Source organism: Oncorhynchus masou, chromosome 13 (genome assembly GCF_036934945.1).
Source record: "Oncorhynchus masou masou isolate Uvic2021 chromosome 13, UVic_Omas_1.1, whole genome shotgun sequence".
NCBI classification, from domain to species: Eukaryota; Metazoa; Chordata; class Actinopteri; order Salmoniformes; family Salmonidae; genus Oncorhynchus; species Oncorhynchus masou.
Window position 1 is genome coordinate 68,898,870 of NC_088224.1, and position 18,668 is coordinate 68,917,537.

Consider the following 18,668-nt stretch of genomic DNA (forward strand, 5'->3'; position numbering starts at 1 on the left):
TTATGTATCAAAAGTAAAAGTATAAACCATAATTTCAAATTCCTTATATTAAGCAAACCTATATCAACAGGGCATTCTCCAACTCTCAGACATCATTTACAAATGAAGCATTTGTGTTTAGTGAGTCTGCCAGATCAGATGCAGTAGGGATGACCAGGGATTTTCTCTTGATAGGTGTGTGAATTGGACAATTTTCCTGTCAAAATGTAACGAGTACTTTTGGGTGTCAGGGAAAATGTATGGAGTAAAAAGTACATTATTTTCTTTCGGAATGTAGTGAAGTAAAAGTTGCCAAAAATATTAATTGTAAATGGCTACTTGCATAGTAGCAATACCAGAAATAGATAGTGTAACTATGCTCCTGGTAACAATTTAATTACGCTTTTTTGCCAACGTTTACTGACACCGGCCATATTCAACCGGTGTTGAGCGTTCGTAAATTCATCAGTTATTCTGCCCTCTAGCACACCCAGTGTAATGGCCATCGTCAGTGGAATAAGGTGAGGACCAAAGTGCAGCGTGGTAATTGTTCATGATTTTTAATATAATCAAAACTGAACACTAAACAAAATGACAACTAGGAAGAACGAACAAACGAAACAGTCCTGTCTTATGATGAACCACAAAACAGAAAATAAACACCCACCAAACACAGGTGGGAAAAGGCTACCTAAGTATGATTCTCAATTAGAGACAACTAACGACACCTGCCTCTGATTGAGAACCATACCAGGCCAAACTCAAAAACCATCATAGAAACACAAACATAGACTGCCCACCCCAACTCACGCCCTGACCATACTAAAACAAAGACTAAACAAAGGAACTAAGGTCAGAACGTGACACTCAGACAAGAGTGCTCTGAAACAGTTGTTGCAGTGACGTTCTATTGAAATGGATACCTACATAGTTAAGTCTTTTCTTAAATGTTACTATGCGATACATTCAAAAAAGCCGCATTAGACAGGATTACCTAAACAAACTGACCAGCTCAAATAGACAGAAGCATGCTATATGGCAGACCAATCCAAACTGATCTCTCAGCTTGTCCAGCCCACTCATTATCTCGGCCAATCATGGGTAGCGGGAAGGTTGCTGGCTTTTTCTGTGGCTTAACCAACTAGGCTCGTTATTTAACAATTTTATTTGTATTTACAGATGGCATGCAAGTTTGTTATTACATGAAAGTTCACGTGTTCGAGAAGGAATTTCTGCCCCCAAAAAACATTTTGATTAAAAACAAAACGTTTCCGTTCAAATGGCTCTCCTGTGAGGTAGTGACTCGTGACATACACCTAGTTTCCTGAAACGGGTAACATATTGTCGAGCTATTACAGACATATAGAATGAAAAGGAGATAGGAGAAAAGGGATTACAACTTTTTCTAAAATAAGGGGAAAAGAACAAATACAAGTAGAATGAACAGTTGAGTTGAGTTGGATGAAGAGAAAGTACATTGACTTCAACATGTCTTGGAAATGACACATTTCCCTTAGTCTATCTGTCTCTCTCTTTTCTCTTCATCACTCTTTCTCTTGCCCACCCTCCCTCCCTCCCTCCCTCCCTCCCTCCCTCCCTCCCTCCCTCCCTCCCTCCCTCCCTCCCTCCCTCCCTCCCTCCCTCCCTCCCTCCCTCCCTCCCTCCTTTCTTCCAGAGAGGCTCCTGTGAAGTTCAACATAAATGTATAATTAAACAGAAGGAGTGGTCACTTGTCTCTCTAAGAATTATATTATTTATGTGATCTGCTACTACTATGCCATGTCGCTTAGAGACTATCCTTTATTTCCATGTTCTCTGATACAACCATATATATCACAGGGCAAATACAAGTTTCCTCCTTCAATCTACAGGTCTACAGAGCAAATAATGCCTGTACAGTGGGGGGACAAAACAAACACATCCATCCAAACATACAGGGTTAAAGGTGATGAGTAACTAGGGCCATCTGGGCTGTAGTGTAGTTGTTAACAGTTTCCCTCACTGACCTCTCTCTCTCAGCTCCTGGGGTTGGGTATGTTGATTGGTCATCACCATCGGTCACAATCCCTGGATCATTACAAGCCCAACCTAATTACCTGACAATGTGTGTGTCCAAGGCCTTCCTCTGGGACACACAGAACAAGCCAATACCACATACTCTCCTATTAGACCATGTAACAGTATTGATTCACAGAGAACGTTACTAGTTCATTGCTATTTAATTGAACTCCATCTCCCTCTCTCTAACTCTTTCTACCTATCTCTCTTTCTCTCTCTCCCTCTCTCCCCCTCACTCTCTAGCTGATGGTATCCAGAGCCACCCAGAGGTGTTCCAGGAGGCAGAGCCCAGTCCTGGTGCCCCGACCGTGCCCCCTTCCCCTGAAACAGACAGTGTGAGGGGAGGAGGAGGGCGCAGGGCCAGTGTGTCCAGCATGGACAGTGAGACGTCCTTCTGCTCTGTTGGCCGGATGAGTAGTATCATCACCAACAGTGAGTGGGAGAGAGAACAAAAGAGAGACAGGCAGAGAGGGAGAGAAAGGCAAGAGATAGAGGGCACGGGAGAGAGAAAGATAGAGAGAGAGAAAGAGGTGGAGAGAGAACAAGAGGGAAAGAGAGAGAAAGATACATAGAGAGAGAAGGGGGTGGAGACTGCTCATTAGCAATCAGAACAAAAGGTCACATTCGGGCTACGCTTTGTACATTATTTAATCAATTATCTATGGTGGGTAGATATAGCCAGACTCATGAGACCCAACTTTCCCTCTCCAGATTGTACCTCACATTAACCTACTTCTATTGCAAATCTAATACTGCAGTGGCTAAAATACCAGATGAATAATACCAATTAGTACCCACAAATCACTTTAAATAACTCGAAAACCTTATCTTGATATGCCTGTGTTAATTATCTCCCTTCTGTGTGTTTCTCTCTCTTCCTCTGTGTGTGTGTGTGTGTGTGTGTGTGCGTGCGTGCGTGCGTGTGCGTGCGCGTCTGCCTCAGTTTCCAGTAGCTGGTGGGGCTCTAAGAGGTTGGACTATTCTTTGTATTGTCCAGATGTGCTGACCTCCTTCCCCACTGTGGCACTGCCTCATCTCTTCCATGCCTCCTACTGGGAGTCCACTGATGTAGCTGCGTTTGTGCTCCGACAGGTAACAACATGGAACATGTAATCAAACAGGGTCATGACCTATTAAAACCCATCCTGACCACTGACAGCCTTTTAACTTGGTAATTAGAGAGCAATGAAAAGAGACCAGAGCAGCCACCCAGTACAGTAAGGGGTTGTGTCTAAAATGGCACCTTATTCCCTATATAGTGCACTACGTCTCTACCAAAAATAACTTCTGGACATCAGGACTGAGATTACTCAACACGGACTGGCAGAATCCTTTTTTGGCTTTAACGAGTCTGACGAGCCCGACGCGAACGATATACTGTTTTATCGGGAACAGGCCCAGATCCCCGTAATTTGCGTGAAGTGGAGGCCTTCTGAGAATTCATAGCCAATCAAGAAAAAAAACGACTTCCTACCATTCTACTAGCAAACATGTAATCTTTGGAGAATATAATCGATGACCTACCAACAAGATTAAACTACCAACGGGACATTAAAAATGTAATATCTTATGCTTCACGGAGTCGTGGCTGAACAACGACACTATCAACATACACCTCAGCACCCCTACAGCAACAGAAAGAGTTCAGTGTGTCAAATCGGAGGGCCTGTTGTCCAGACCTCTGGCAGTCTCTATGGGGGTGCCACAGGGCTCAATTCTCGGGCCGACTCTTTTTTCTGTATATATCAATGATGTCGCTCTTGCTGCTGGTGATTCTCTGATCCACCTCTTTGCAGACGACACCATTCTGTATACATCTGGCCCTTCTTTGGACACTGTGCTAACAACCCTCCGAACGAGCTTCAATGCCATACAACACTCCTTCCGTGGCCTCCAACTGCTCTTAGATGCTAGTAAAACTAAATGCAACTGAACACCCACCAGTAGCACGCATACCAGCAGGTATATTACACTGGTCATCACCAAAGCCAACACTTTCTTTGTCTGCCTTTCCTTCCAGTTCTCTGCTGCCAATGACTGGAACAAATTGCAAAAATCTCTGAAGCTGGAGTAATATCTCCCTCTCTAACTTTAAGCATCAGCTGTCAGAGCAGCTTACCGATCACTGTACCTTTACACAGCCAATCTGTAAATAGCACACCCGACTACCTCATCCCCACGACAAAACCTGTTCCCTCTCAGGAGACTGAAAAGATTTGGCATAGGTCCTCAGATCCTCAAAAGGTTCTACAGCTGCACCTTCGAGAGCATCCTGACTGGTTGCATCACTGCCTGGTAGTGTGTACAACCCAGTACATCACTGGTGCCAAGCCTCCTGCCATCCAGGACCTCTATACCAGGCGGTGTCAGAGGAAGGCCCTAAAAATGGTCAAAGACTCCAGCCACCCTAGTACCGGTGGTACCGGAGCACCAAGTCTTGGTCCAAGAGGCTTCTAAACAGCTTCTACCCCCAAGCCATAAGACTCCTGAACATCTAATAAAATGGTTACCCAGACTATTTGCATTGCCCCCCTCGTCCTATTTTACACCGTTGCTACTCTCTGTTGTTATGATCTATGTATAGTCACTTTAATAACTCTACCTACATGTACATATTACCTCAACTAACCGGTGCCCCCGCGCACTGACTCTGTACCGGTACCGCCCTGTATATAGTCTCGCTATTGTTATTTTACTGCTGCTCTTTAATAACTTTTTACTTTTATTTCTTAATCTTATCAATTTAAAAAAATGTTTTAACTGCATTGTTGGTTAGGGGCTCGTCAGTAAGCATTTCACAGGAAGGTCATGCTGCATTCATCGCATGACTGCCAGTCTGCACAGCGTGATATCAGCCCTGGGAATATCGGACTGCTTTTCTCCACTATATCACCGGATTCCTGACACAAACAGTGGACCATTACACCAGATCATCGCAGCTACCTAGCTACTACCGTGTGGCTATTGTGGCTAACACCCCTTTCCAGAAGAAAGCACCAGTTAGCCTCGAGCTAGCCTCGAGCTAGGCACATCTCCCTTGCTAGCCAACGAAGTACACCAACTACAATACCTCAATCCATCACGACTGGTCTGCTGACGTAATTCGGCCGATGTGCTCTCAACCGGCCTCTGTATCGTGGATGTCGGTGAAGACCCATCTGCTAGCCCCGGCCCGCTAGCTTTCTGAATGCCCTGTCTCCCTCTCGCCTAGCGTAGTAACGACTACTGAATGGCTCCCTGTTTCATCTGTTGCTGCTCATTGGACCCTATCATCACTCGGCTACACAGCTGATATCTGGTGGACTGTTCATTAACACGGTACTTCATTTTGTTTATCTATTGGCCCCAGCCTCGAACTCAGGCCCTGTGTCTAGCTAACTGACCCTCTCTGCTCATTCATCGACATTTACCCGTTAGCTGTTTACCTGTTAAGTGACCTAAACTGAGATATGCTTACACCCCGGCGTAGTAGACGACTTCCGGCGCCGACAGAGATGGCCGCCTCGCTTCGCGTTCCTAGGAATCTATGCAGTTTTTATTTTTTTTACGTGTTATTTCATTCATTAGTACCCCAGGTCATCTTAGGTTTCATTACATACAGTCGAGAAGAACTACTGAATATAAGATCAGCGTCAACTCACCATCAGTACGACCAAGAATATGACTTTCGCAAAGCGGATCCTGTGTTCTGCCTTTCAACCAGGACAACGGAATGGATCCCAGTCGGCGACCCAAAAAAACGACTTTGTAAAAGAGGGAAATGAGGCGGTCTTCTGGTCAGACTACGGAGACGGGCACATTGTGCCCCACTTCCTAGCATTCTTCTCGCCAATGTCCAGTCTCTTGACAACAAGGTTGATGAAATCCGAGCAAGGGTAGCATTCCAGAGGGACATCAGAGACTGTAATGTTCTTTGCTTCACGGAAACATGGCTCACTGGAGAGACGCTCTCGGATGCGGTGCAGCCAGCGGGTTTCTCCACACATCGCGCCGACAGAAACAAACACCTTTCTGGTAAGAAGAGTGGTGGGGGCGTATGCCTTATGGCTAACGAGACGTGGTGTGATCACAGAAACATACAGGAACTCAAATCCTTCTGTTCACCTGATTTAGAATTCCTCACAATCAAATGTAGACCGCATTACCTACCAAGAGAATTCTCTCCGATTATAATCACAGCCGTATATATTCCCCCCCAAGCAGACACATCGATGGCTCTGAACGAACTTTATTTGACTCTTTGCAAACTAGAATCCATACATCCTGAGGCTGCATTCATTGTTGCTGGGGATTTTAACAAGGCTAATCTGAAAACAAGACTCCCTAAAATGTATCAGCATATCGATTGCGCCACCAGGGCTGGCAAAACCTTGGATCACTGTTATTCTAACTTCCGCGACGCATATAAGGCCCTGCCCTGCCCCCCTTTCGGAAAAGCTGACCACGACTCCATTTGCTGATCCCTGCCTACAGACAGAAACTAAAACAAGAAGCTCCCACGCTGAGGTCTGTCCAACGCTGGTCCGACCAAGCTGATTCCACACTCCAAGACTGCTTCCATCACGTGGACTGGGACATGTTTCGTATTGCGTCAGATAACAACATTGACGAATACGCTGATTCGGTGTGCGAGTTCATTAGAACGTGCGTTGAAGATGTCGTTCCCATAGCAACGATTAAAACATTCCCTAACCAGAAACCATGGATTGATGGCAGCATTCGCGTGAAACTGAAAGCGCGAACCACTGCTTTTAATCAGAGCAAGGTGACTGGTAACATGACCGAATACAAACAGTGCAGCTATTCCCTCCGTAAGGCTATCAAACAAGCTAAGCGTCAGTATAGAGACAAAGTAGAATCTCAATTCAACGGCTCAGACACAAGAGGTATGTGGCAGGGTCTACAGTCAATCACGGACTACAAGATGAAATCCAGCTCAGTCACGGACCAGGATGTCTTGCTCCCAGGCAGACTAAATAACTTTTTGCCCGCTTTGAGGACAATACAGTGCCACTGACACGGCCTGCAACGGAAACAAGCGGTCTCTCCTTCACTGCAGCTGAGGTGAGTAAAACATTTAAACGTGTTAACCCTCGCAAGGCTGCAGGCCCAGACGGCATCCCCAGCCGTGCCCTCAGAGCATGCGCAGACCAGCTGGCTGGTGTGTTTACAGACATATTCAATCAATCCCTATACCAGTCTGCTGTTCCCACATGCTTCAAGAGGGCCACCATTGTTCCTGTTCCCAAGAAAGCTAAGGTAACTGAGCTAAACGACTACCGCCCCGTAGCACTCACTTCCGTCATCATGAAGTGCTTTGAGAGACTAGTCAAGGACCATATCACCTCCACCCTACCTGACACCCTAGACCCACTCCAATTTGCTTACCGCCCAAATAGGTCCACAGACGACGCAATCTCAACCACACTGCACACTGCCCTAACCCATCTGGACAAGAGGAATACCTATGTGAGAATGCTGTTCATCGACTACAGCTCGGCATTTAACACCATAGTACCCTCCAAGCTCGTCATCAAGCTCGAGACCCTGGGTCTCGACCCCGCCCTGTGCAACTGGGTACTGGACTTCCTGACGGGCCGCCCCCAGGTGGTGAGGGTAGGCAACAACATCTCCACCCCGCTGATCCTCAACACTGGGGCCCCACAAGGGTGCGTTCTGAGCCCTCTCCTGTACTCCCTGTTCACCCACGACTGCGCGGCAACGCACGCCTCCAACTCAATCATCAAGTTTGCGGACGACACAACAGTGGTAGGCTTGATTACCAACAACGACGAGACGGCCTACAGGGAGGAGGTGAGTGCCCTCGGAGTGTGGTGTCAGGACAATAACCTCACACTCAACGTCAACAAAACTAAGGAGATGATTGTGGACTTCAGGAAACAGCAGAGGTAACACCCCCCTATCCACATCGATGGAACAGTAGTGGAGAGGGTAGTAAGTTTTAAGTTCCTCGGCATACACATCACAGACAAACTAAATTGGTCCACTCACACAAACAGCATCGTGAAGAAGGCGCAGCAGCGCCTCTTCAACCTCAGGAGGCTGAAGAAATTTGGCTTGTCACCAAAAACACTCACAAACTTCTACAGATGCACAATCGAGAGCATCCTGGCGGGCTGTATCACCGCCTGGTACGGCAATTGCTCCGCCCACAACCGTAAGGCTCTCCAGAGGGTAGTGAGGTCTGCACAACGTATCACCGGGGGCAAACTACCTGCCCTCCAGGACACCTACACCACCCGATGTTACAGGAAGGCCATAAAGATCATCAAGGACAACACCCACCCGAGCCACTGCCTGTTCACCCCGCTATCATCCAGAAGGCGAGGTCAGTACAGGTGCATCAAAGCTGGGACCGAGAGACTGAAAAACAGCTTCTATCTCAAGGCCATCAGACTGTTAAACAGCAACCACTAACATTGAGTGGCTGCTGCCAACACACTGACTCAACTCCAGCCACTTCAATAATGGGAATTGATGGGAAAGGATGTAAAATATATCACCAGCCACTTTAAACAATGCTACCTAATATAATGTTTACATACCCTACATTATTCATCTCATATGTATACGTATATACTGTACTCTATCATCTACTGCATCATTATGTAATACATGTATCACTAGCCACTTTAACTATGCCACTTTGTTTACATACTCATCTCATATGTATATACTGTACTCGATACCATCTACTGTATCTTGCCTATGCTGCTCTGCACCATCACTCATTCATATATTTATGTACATATTCTTTATCCCCTTACACTGTGTATAAGATATTAGTTTTGGAATTGTTAGTTAGATTACTTGTTGGTTATTACTGCATTGTCGGGACTGGAAGCACAAGCATTTCACTACACTCGCATTAACATCTGCTAACCATGTGTATGTGACAAATAAAATTTGATTTGATTTGATTTGGACAATCTAAACTAGATTGTAAGACGGAAATCTGTAAACATGGGCACCCTCATAGATATCATACTGACTAACCTGCCCTCTAAATACACCTCTGCTCTCTTCAACCAGGAGCTCAACGATCACTGCCTCATTGCCTGCGTCCATTATGGATTTTACCCCCCTTTTTCTCCCCAATTTCGCGGTATCCAATTGTTAATAGTTACTATCTTGTCTCATCACTACAACTCCCGTACGGGAGAGACGAAGGTTGAAAGCCATGCTTCCTCCGAAACAAAACCCAACCAAGCTGCACTGCTTCTTAACACAGCTCACATCCAACCCGGAAGCCAGCCACACACATGTGTCGAAAGAAACACCGTGCACCTGGCGACCTGGTTAGCGTGCACTGCGCCCGGGCCGCCACTGGAGTCGCTAGTGCCCAATGAGACAAGGATATCCCTACCGGCCAAACCCTTCCTAACCCAGATGACGCTAGGCCAATTGTGCATCGCCCCATGGACCTCCCGGTCGTGGCCTGCTGTGACAGAGCCGTGGCTCGAACCCAGAGTCTCTGGCACAGCTAGTACTGGAATGCAGTGCCTTAGACCACTGCGCCACCCGGGAGGCCAAGCAGGCCTTTCTAATCGACCTGGCCCGGGTATCCTGGAAGGATTTTGACCTCATCCCATCAGTAGAGGAAGCCCGGTTGTTCTTTAAAAGTGCTTTCCTCACCATCTTAAATAAGCATTCCCCTTTCAAAAAATGTAGAACTAAGATCAGATATAGCCCTTGATTTACTCCAGACTTGACTGCCCTTGACCAGCACAAAAACATCCTGCGGCGTACTGCACTAGCATCAACCGATCGCTGCCCGCACCCGCACAACTTGCATCACTACTCTGGACGGTTCTGACTTAGAATATGTGGACAACTATAAATATCTAGGTGTCTGGCTAGACTGTAAACTCTCCTTCCAGACTCATATTAAGCATCTCTAATCCAAAATTAAATCTAGAATCGGCTTCCTATTTCGAAACAAAGCATCCTCCACTCATGCTGCCAAACATACCCTCGTAAGACTGACTATCCTACCGATCCTTGACTTGGCAATGTCATTTTTTTAAATGGTTCGCACAAACTTACTCCCAGTGGTTCACACAAACCTACTGCCCTTTTCATTTACTTACTGTACCATACTTAATGGCTGGTCAAGTTTGAATTAAGTAAACTCAATGACCTATTCTTATCATTGCTGTGTAATAAGAGGTTGGACCTTAAACTAGGATCTCGTTAATGCAGTCATGCAGTTAAACTCCTTCTCTCATTGCGACCTGTCCTTTCCTCTCCTCTCCTCTTTGAAAACACATCATTAGCCTGTCTGTTTCATTAGCCTGGCAGCACATTGATTAGGCTAAAGACAGGTTCTTTTCTCTCAACTTCTGAGATGAAATGTACATGTAGTCCACTTCATAACGAATCATCCAAAGGCTAGCCTGTTAATACGCCTGAATCTTCCTCTTGACAAATGAGCTCCTGTTACCAGCTGTGACAGTGTACGCCTCAAGATAATCACAGTCCTAGTTTCATTCTCTCTCAAGTGTGTTCAAGCACCAGAGGATGAATATTCCAAGTAATTGTTTTGTCTAGTGTATGTATGCCACTCCACTGATAAATGTGCATCAGGTGCCTAAAAGTAGACTAGGGATTCTGTTTGAGAAGTGCCATCATACTGAGTGGACTAAGCGCGCGCGGATTAATGAACCGTGTATGTGTGTCCATGCTTGTGTGCTTGTGTGTGTTCATGCAGCTCATGCGATGTGACAGTGTGAAGACCCAGGAAGCTGACAGCAAAGACTCAGCCCCCTTCTCTCCATCCAGCCCACGGGAGAAGTGGCTTCGCAGGAGGACTCCTGTCAAACTGAGGGTGAGGAAACCAATATGAGTTATTCATGAAAGATAAAGGACAGTTCCGCACCTTTATCCCCACACTGGATTCAATGGCTATGTCCTGAATGGCACCCTATTCACTATATAGTGTACAGTACTACTTTTGACCTGGGATAAAAGAAGTGCGCTATATAGAGAATAGGATGCCATTACAAATCAAATCAAACTTTATTTGTCACATGCGCTGAATACGACAGGTGTAGAGTTTACCGTGAAATGCTTACTTACAAGCCCTTAACCAACAGTGCAGTTCAAGAAATAGAGTTAAGAAAATACTTACTAAATACAATAAAATAAAAAATCTAATCAAATCAAAAAGTAACAGAATAAAATGACCTAACAATAACGAGGCTATAAACGGGGGTACCGTTACCGAGTCGGCGATACAGGTTAGTCAAGGTAATTTGTAAAGTGACTATGCATTGATATTAAACAGCGAGTAGCAGCAGTGTAAAAAACAAAGGGGGTGGGGGGTCAATGTAAATAGTCCGGGTGGCCATTTGATTAATTGTTCTGTTGTCTTATGGCTTGGGGGTAGAAGCTGTGAAGGAGCCTTTTGGTCCTAGACTTGGCACTCCGGTACCGCTTGCCGTGCGGTAGCAGAGAGAACAGTCTATGACTTGGGTGACTGGAGTCTTTGACAATTCTTATGGCTTTCCTCTGACACCGCCTAGTACAGGGGTGGGCAACTCCAGTCCTCGAGGGCCTGATTGGTGTCACACTTTTTCTCCGTCCCTACCAAACACAGCTGGTTAATCAAATTGCATTCTAAACTGAACATCATGATTAGGTGATTATTGGAGTCAGGTGTGTTAGGTGTCACAGTTTTCCCCCAGCTATCAGGCCCTCGAGGACTGGAATTGCCCACCCCTGGCCTTGTGTATAGGTCCTGGATGTCAGGAAGTTTGGCCCCAGTGTAGTACTGGGCTGTACGCGCTACCCTCTATTGCGCCTTACGGTCAGAGGTCGAGCAGTTGCCATACCAGGTGGTGATGCTCTTGATGGTGCAGCTGTATAACTTTTTGAGGATCTGAAGACCCATGCCAAATCTTTATCTCCTGAGGGGGAAAAGGTGTTGTCGTGCCGTCTTCACAACTGTCTTGGTGTTTTTGAACCATGATAGTTTGTTGGTGATGTGGACACCAAGAAACTTCAAACTCACGGCCCGCTCCAATTCAGCCCCATCGATGTTAGTGGGGGCCTGTTCGGCCCTCCTTTTCCTATAGTCCACAATCAGCTCCTTTGTTTGGCATACATAATGATGGTGTTGGAGTCGTGGTTGGCCACGCAGTTGTGGATGAACAGGGAGTGCAGGAGGGGACTAAGCACACAACCCTGAGGGGCCCCCCGTGTTGAGGATCAGCATGACAGTTGTTGCCTACTTTTACCACCTAGGGGCGGCCTGTCAGGAAGTCCAGGATCCAGTTGCAGAGGGAGGTGTTTAGTCCCAGGGTCCTTAGGTTAGTGATGAACTTTGTGGGTACTATGGTGTTGAACGCTGAGCTGTAGTCGATGAACAGTATTCTCACATAGGTGTTCCTTTTGTCTAGGTTGGAAAGGGAAGTAGGGGGTGCGATTGAGATTTGATCACCTGTGGATCTGTTGGGGAAGTATGCGAATTGGAGTGGGTCTAGGGTTTCCGGCATGATGGTATTGATGTGAGTCATGACCAGCCTTTCAAAGCACTTCATGGCTAACGTGAGTGCTACGAGGCGGTAATAATTTCAGTTCTATATTATCTGTGTCGTCGTTCAGCCAAGTCTCTGTGAAACATAAGATATTACAGTTTTTAATGTCTTGTTGGTAGGATAGTCTTAATCGTAGATTGTCCAGTTTGTTTTCCAATGATTGCACGTTGGCCTATAATACGGAGGGTAGTTGTGGTTTACCTACTCATCTGCGAATTCTTACAAGGCACCCTGCCCTCCTCCCCATTTTTCTCTGTCTTTTCTTCACGCGTATGACAGGGATGTTGGCCTTGTCTCGACAAAGCAGTACATCCTTTGCGCCGGACTCGTTACATTTATTTACTTTGTCCAGTTCACGGTGAGTAAACGCCATTCTGATGTCCAAAAGCTATTTTCTGTCATAAGAGACGGTAGCAGCAACATTATGTACAAAATTAGTTACAAACAGTACAAAAAAAAAACGAACAAAATAGCGCAGTTGGTTAGGTGCCCATAAAACGGCAGCCATCCCTCCTACGCCTTTATCAATATATCGACAGAACCTACTCTATGTACTGGAGAAAGACAGATTATATTCTGTTCAATCCCTGTTTGAAGAAATTCCAATAAATATTGAATAATCTTTAGCTGAAATCTGCTGGAGACTTTCAAACGTTTTCTAATTGAATCTCAATCAGAGACAAAGGGATAAGGACATGTGCACACACACACACACACACACACACACACGCACATACACACACACACACACACACACACACACACACACACACACACACACACACACACACACACACACACACACACACACACACACACACACACACACACACACACACACACACACACACACACACACACACACACACACACACACACACACACACACACGCAAGCACACACACAGTTACACAGGCACTCTTACCATCAGCTTCACACATCTTTTCACAGTTCTAATCATTTCTGCCTCAATAGCATTGGTCTCTTTTAGTTGAACCAAGAAATACACCAATACTGAATGGGCGAAGAGCTTCTGCAATCTTGTTGCTTGTGTGGGCTGAGTCCTGAATGTCCGAAAAAAGATGCAAGCACAACACCACAATTAACTGATACTCCAGCATAAAAGACAATATGACTACTGCCAGGCTGAAAGGTCAGTACAGTCTATTTCTGGGCCATCTTTAATTCACAGTATATTCAAAGGAAATAATTAAATAACAATGGGCTTTTGTCCAGTTATATTATGTACTGCGTGGCCAACTGGAACATATCTACATTCAAGGAAACTGGCCATAGGTTTTATTTTTGGACTGTGTCTTACATGCTCTGCTCCAGCCTCTAATCCTGTGATCTGTATGTTGTGTAAGTGGTAGATGAGAGACAGCTGGAGGAGGAGCAGCTTTGGAGAATATGACCTGAATATGATATCTGGTATAGCTGTATGCTATACAGTCTCCTGGTGCCCTGTATAGACTTTATCTGGGCTCTGCCAGCTCATCCAGGGGATAGTGATACCATTCAGAGGGCCCTGCCTGGTATCAGTGATGCTGTGACTTCAGTTCACTCTCCTAGTAAGGGGCTCTTTGTCACTGATGGAGTGGGGCCACCGCTGCCTGTGCTGCTTCCTGAGCACCATTGTCACCAGTAAAACGGGGCTCTGCTTCTCCAAAGTTCATCTCCTCCTCTCAGTGTGTGTTGGAGGGCAAGGTGAACTCACCACTCACCCAGTGTGATAGCGATATGTTCTGCTATTTTCCCATAAGACAGGCAATCATGCAGAGAGATTCAACAGTGACCTGTAGCAGAGGAATGTGGTCACTGGCCTGATATTGGAATGAATCTGGCCTTTCAGCCTGTTCACAGCAGTAGACAGTGCTGCAGACGTACCAGTGTGTAAAACTCTGTGTGTGTTTCCTGTGTGTGTGCGTGCGTGCGCGTGCGTGTGTGTGTGTGTCTAAGGCATGCTGAGATGCCACAGCTTCAGTTCAGCATGGCCCGGAACTGACAAGGATTAATTATTGACAAACTTAATCTGTTTACCTGCTTCATTAGATGACAAAAACTGGTGTCCCAATATTCATGATACAAAGACTAACACATCACATCAGTCTACAACATTGGTTAGTGTGCTCAAACTAGGCTCATGGAGCTATGTTTTAAGAGTATTATGTAGCCTTTATACAGTTCTGCTGCATATGATGTGGTAGTTTATGTACAATAAACAATGTACCATTTGGTAACACTGCGTATTTCTGTGACATCGAATATGCTCAGAAATGCCCAAAAAAGCACGTTAGGTTTCATTAGATACTTAGGCCTCTATTTTCAGCTTATGTTAAGTGCGCCCCCTTAACGGCGGTTTTAACTTGTAAAAGCTAGCTCTCTGCTATTTTCCAACTCTGGTGCAGTTGGTTATGACATCAATTTTGCCAGTGGAAGCGCACTGTAACCGAATCAGTAGCCTAATCAGTAGCCTATGACCAATGTTTTATTACATCATGAGCAGCATAACAGTCAACAGGCATTCCTTTCTTTATATTGGACATCCATGCAGGTTGTTCTTCATTAGTCATACTTGCTTATTGTTTTTCCTTTATCATTTTGTGAAAAAAAATGCATTTTCCATTTTCATTTGAGGGACTGAACTGTCAAATCTCGGGAATTACGATTACTGTCCTTGGTGCTGTATCCACTTGTAGCCGAGGCTATTTGCCTGTTTGTTTGTTTACCTTTCACGTGGCAAAGTCACTAACAGGCCATATCAATGGCGTAGGCTTATCTCATTATAACTTTTGGGCAATGTCCAATTGTCCATGGCTCGAACATGCAGTGCATTTTCGAAGAGTGAATGCAATGTGTGTAGTGGAATATTTCCATGTTGAAGTCAATAACAAAACTAGATAGGCTACAAGTTTGTTATAACTAGGCCTATTATAGGATTACTGTATACTATTTAATAAACTATCTTCAATGGATAAGACAAACATCCATGCCTCCTGCCAAAGAGCCGTTGGGCCTACTCTACCGTTCAAAAGTTTGGGGTCACTTAGAAATGTGCTTGTCTTTGAAAGAAAAGCAATTTTTTGTCCACTAAAATAACATCAAATTGATCAGAACAGTGTAGACATTGTTAATGTTGTAAATGACTATTTTAGCTCGAAGCAGCAGATTTTTTATGGATCATCTACATAGGCGTACAGAGGCTCATTTTCAGAAACCATCACTCCTGTGTTCCAAAGGCACGTTGTGTTAGCTAATCCAAGTTTAGCATTTTAAAAGGCTAATTGATCATTAGAAAACCCTTTTGCAATTATGTTAGCACAGCTGAAAACGGTTGTCTTGATTAAAGAAGCAATCAAACTGGCCTTCTTTAGACTTGTTGAGTATCTGGAGCATCAGCATTTGTGGGTTCGATTACAGGCTCAAAATGGCCAGAAACAAAGGACTTTATTATGAAATTCGTCAGTCTATTCTTGTTCTGAGAAATGAAGGCTATTTCATGCAAGAAATTTTCAAGGAACTGAAGATTTCATACAACGCTGTGTACTTCTCCCTTCACAGAAAAGTGCAAACTGGCTCTAACCAGAACAGAAAGAGGAGTGGGAGGCCCCGGTGCACAACTGAGCGAGAGGACAAGTACATTAGAGAGTCTAGTTTGAGATACAGACGCCTCACAAGTCCTAAACTGGCAGCTTCATTAAATAGTACCCGCAAAACACCAATCTCAACGTCAACAGTGAAGAGGCGACTCCGGGATGCTGGCCTTCTAGGCAGAGTTGCATAGAAAAAGCCATATATCAGACTGACTAAAAAGAAAAGATTAAGATGGGCAAAAGAACACAAACACTGGACAGAGGAACTCTGCCTAGAAGGCCAGCATCCCAGAGTCGCCTCTTCACTGTTGACTTAGATTAGCTAACACAACGTGCCATTGGGAAAAAAGGAGTGATGGTTGCTGATAATGGCCTCTGTACGCCTATGTAGATATTCCATAAAGAATCCGCCGTTTCCAGCTAAAATAGACATTTTCAACATTAACAATGTCTACACTGTATTTCAGATCAATTTGATATTATTTAAATGGACAAAAAATGTGCTTTTTCTTTCAGAAACAAGGACATTTCTATGTGACCCCAAACTTTTGAACGGTAGTGTATGTGTGCACACATTGCCTTATGCTTATGTAACGAGAGATGTGATTTATGATGCTTCTGACCCGATCATATTTAGAAAAATAGTTGTTGTTTTAAAAGATGAACAGATTGTTTTCCGTTTAATTTGATTAAAAAATCAAACTTACTATCAATGGGTTTATGGCTCGAATGCAATGTCATTTCATCTGCAAATAAGTGCAAATCTGATTTGTACGATGGTTTCAACGTGTTTATAAAACATTACAATTGGGAGCAGTATAACATTACATTCCCTTTTCTCTTTATATTGGATCTTTATCCAGCTCCTGTGAAAGTTTGGATGTGCGTAAAACCCATATTCTAAATTGCCTTGTCTATATTATAAGCCCACGAGGAGCAATCATGGTGCCTGTAACTTTATTTAAACATAGCCTATTTAAAACAAGTTGTTTCTTATTTTTTTTATTTGAATTATACTCTTTTTAGGCCTTATCAAACGCCTAGTGAATTTAATCTTGCTCATTGATTATGTATGGCATGTCCATGTCCAGACTGCAATTTACAGTTGGCCTAGCCTTAATATCAGTGTGAATGCTATAACCTATGTTAAATAGTGTCATTCCATATTGAAGAAATGCAATTAGATTAATGTGGAATACAAAACATGTTCAATATATTTAGCAAATAATATTGAGGAAATGCAATTAGAACAATGTGGAATACAAACACGTTCAATATATTTAGCAAATATGGGGCAGGCTATTTAACGAACTAGGCGAGAGCAGACTAACATTCAATCAACCAATCAAATGTATTTATAAAGCCCATCTTACGTCAGCTGATGTCACAAAGTGCTGTACAGAAACCCAGCCTAAAGCCCCAAACAGCAAGCAATGCAGGTGTAGAAGCACGGTGGCTAGGAAAAACTCCCTAGAAAGGCCAGAACCTAGGAAGAAACCTAGAGAAGAACCAGGCTATGAGGGGTCACCAGTCCTCTAATGGCTGTGCCGGGTGGAGATTATAACAGAAAATGGCCAAGATGTTAAAATGTTCATAGATGACCAGCAGGGTCAAATAATAATAATCACAGTTGTTGTAGAGGGTGCAACAGGTCAGCACCTCAGGAGTAAATGTCAGTTGGCTTTTATAGCCGATCATTCAGAGTATCTCTACCGCTCCTGCTGTCTCTAGAGAGTTGAAAACAGCAGGTCTGGGACAGGTAGCACATCCAGTGAACAGGTCAGGGTTCTATTTCCCCAGGCAGAACAGTGCATGACCAGGTGGACTGGGGACAGCAAGGAGTCATCAGGCCAGGTAGTCCTGAGGCATGGTCCTAGGTCCCCGAGAAAAGAGAGAAAGAGAGAGAGAGAGAGAGAGAGAGAGAGAGAGAGAGAGAGAGAGCATACTTACATTTACACAGGACACTGGATAAGACACGAGAAATACTCCAGATATAACAGACTGACCCTAGCCCCCCAACACATAAACTCCTGCAGCATAAATACTGGAGGATGAGGCAGGAGGGGTCGGGAGACACTGTGGCCCCGTCCAACAAAGCCAGTGTAGAGAAGCTAGCACTGAGGTAATATGATCAAATTTTTTGGTTCTAGTCAAGATTCTAACAGCCGTGTTTAGCACTAACTGAAGTTTATTTAGTGCTTTATCCGGGTAGCTGGAAAGTAGAGCATTGCAGTAGTCTAACCTAGAAGTGACAAAGCATGGATGAATTTTTCTGCGTCATTTTTGGACAGAATTTTTGCAATGTTACGTAGATGGAAAAAAGCTGTCCTTGAAACAGTCTTGATATGTTCTTCAAAAGAGAGATCAGGGTCCAGAGTTACGCCGAGGTCCTTCACAGTTTTATTTGAGACGACTGTACAACCATCAAGATTAATTGTCAGATCCAACAGAAAATATCTTTGTTTCTTGGGACCTAGAA

At 44.5% G+C, this 18,668-nt stretch overlaps 1 protein-coding gene across 2 annotated transcripts in view; it reads left to right on the forward strand.

The window, feature by feature from the left end:
- The window catches only part of LOC135552938 (membrane-associated phosphatidylinositol transfer protein 3-like), a 145,655-nt gene that overhangs the window by 108,997 nt on the left and 17,990 nt on the right, over positions 1-18,668 (forward strand). For both annotated transcript variants that reach the window (XM_064984893.1, XM_064984894.1), the window contains exons 11-13: positions 2,281-2,469; positions 2,981-3,129; positions 10,769-10,885. In XM_064984893.1, the coding sequence (XP_064840965.1) occupies positions 2,281-2,469; positions 2,981-3,129; positions 10,769-10,885 (455 nt within the window). The remainder of the gene's footprint in view (positions 1-2,280; positions 2,470-2,980; positions 3,130-10,768; positions 10,886-18,668) is intronic.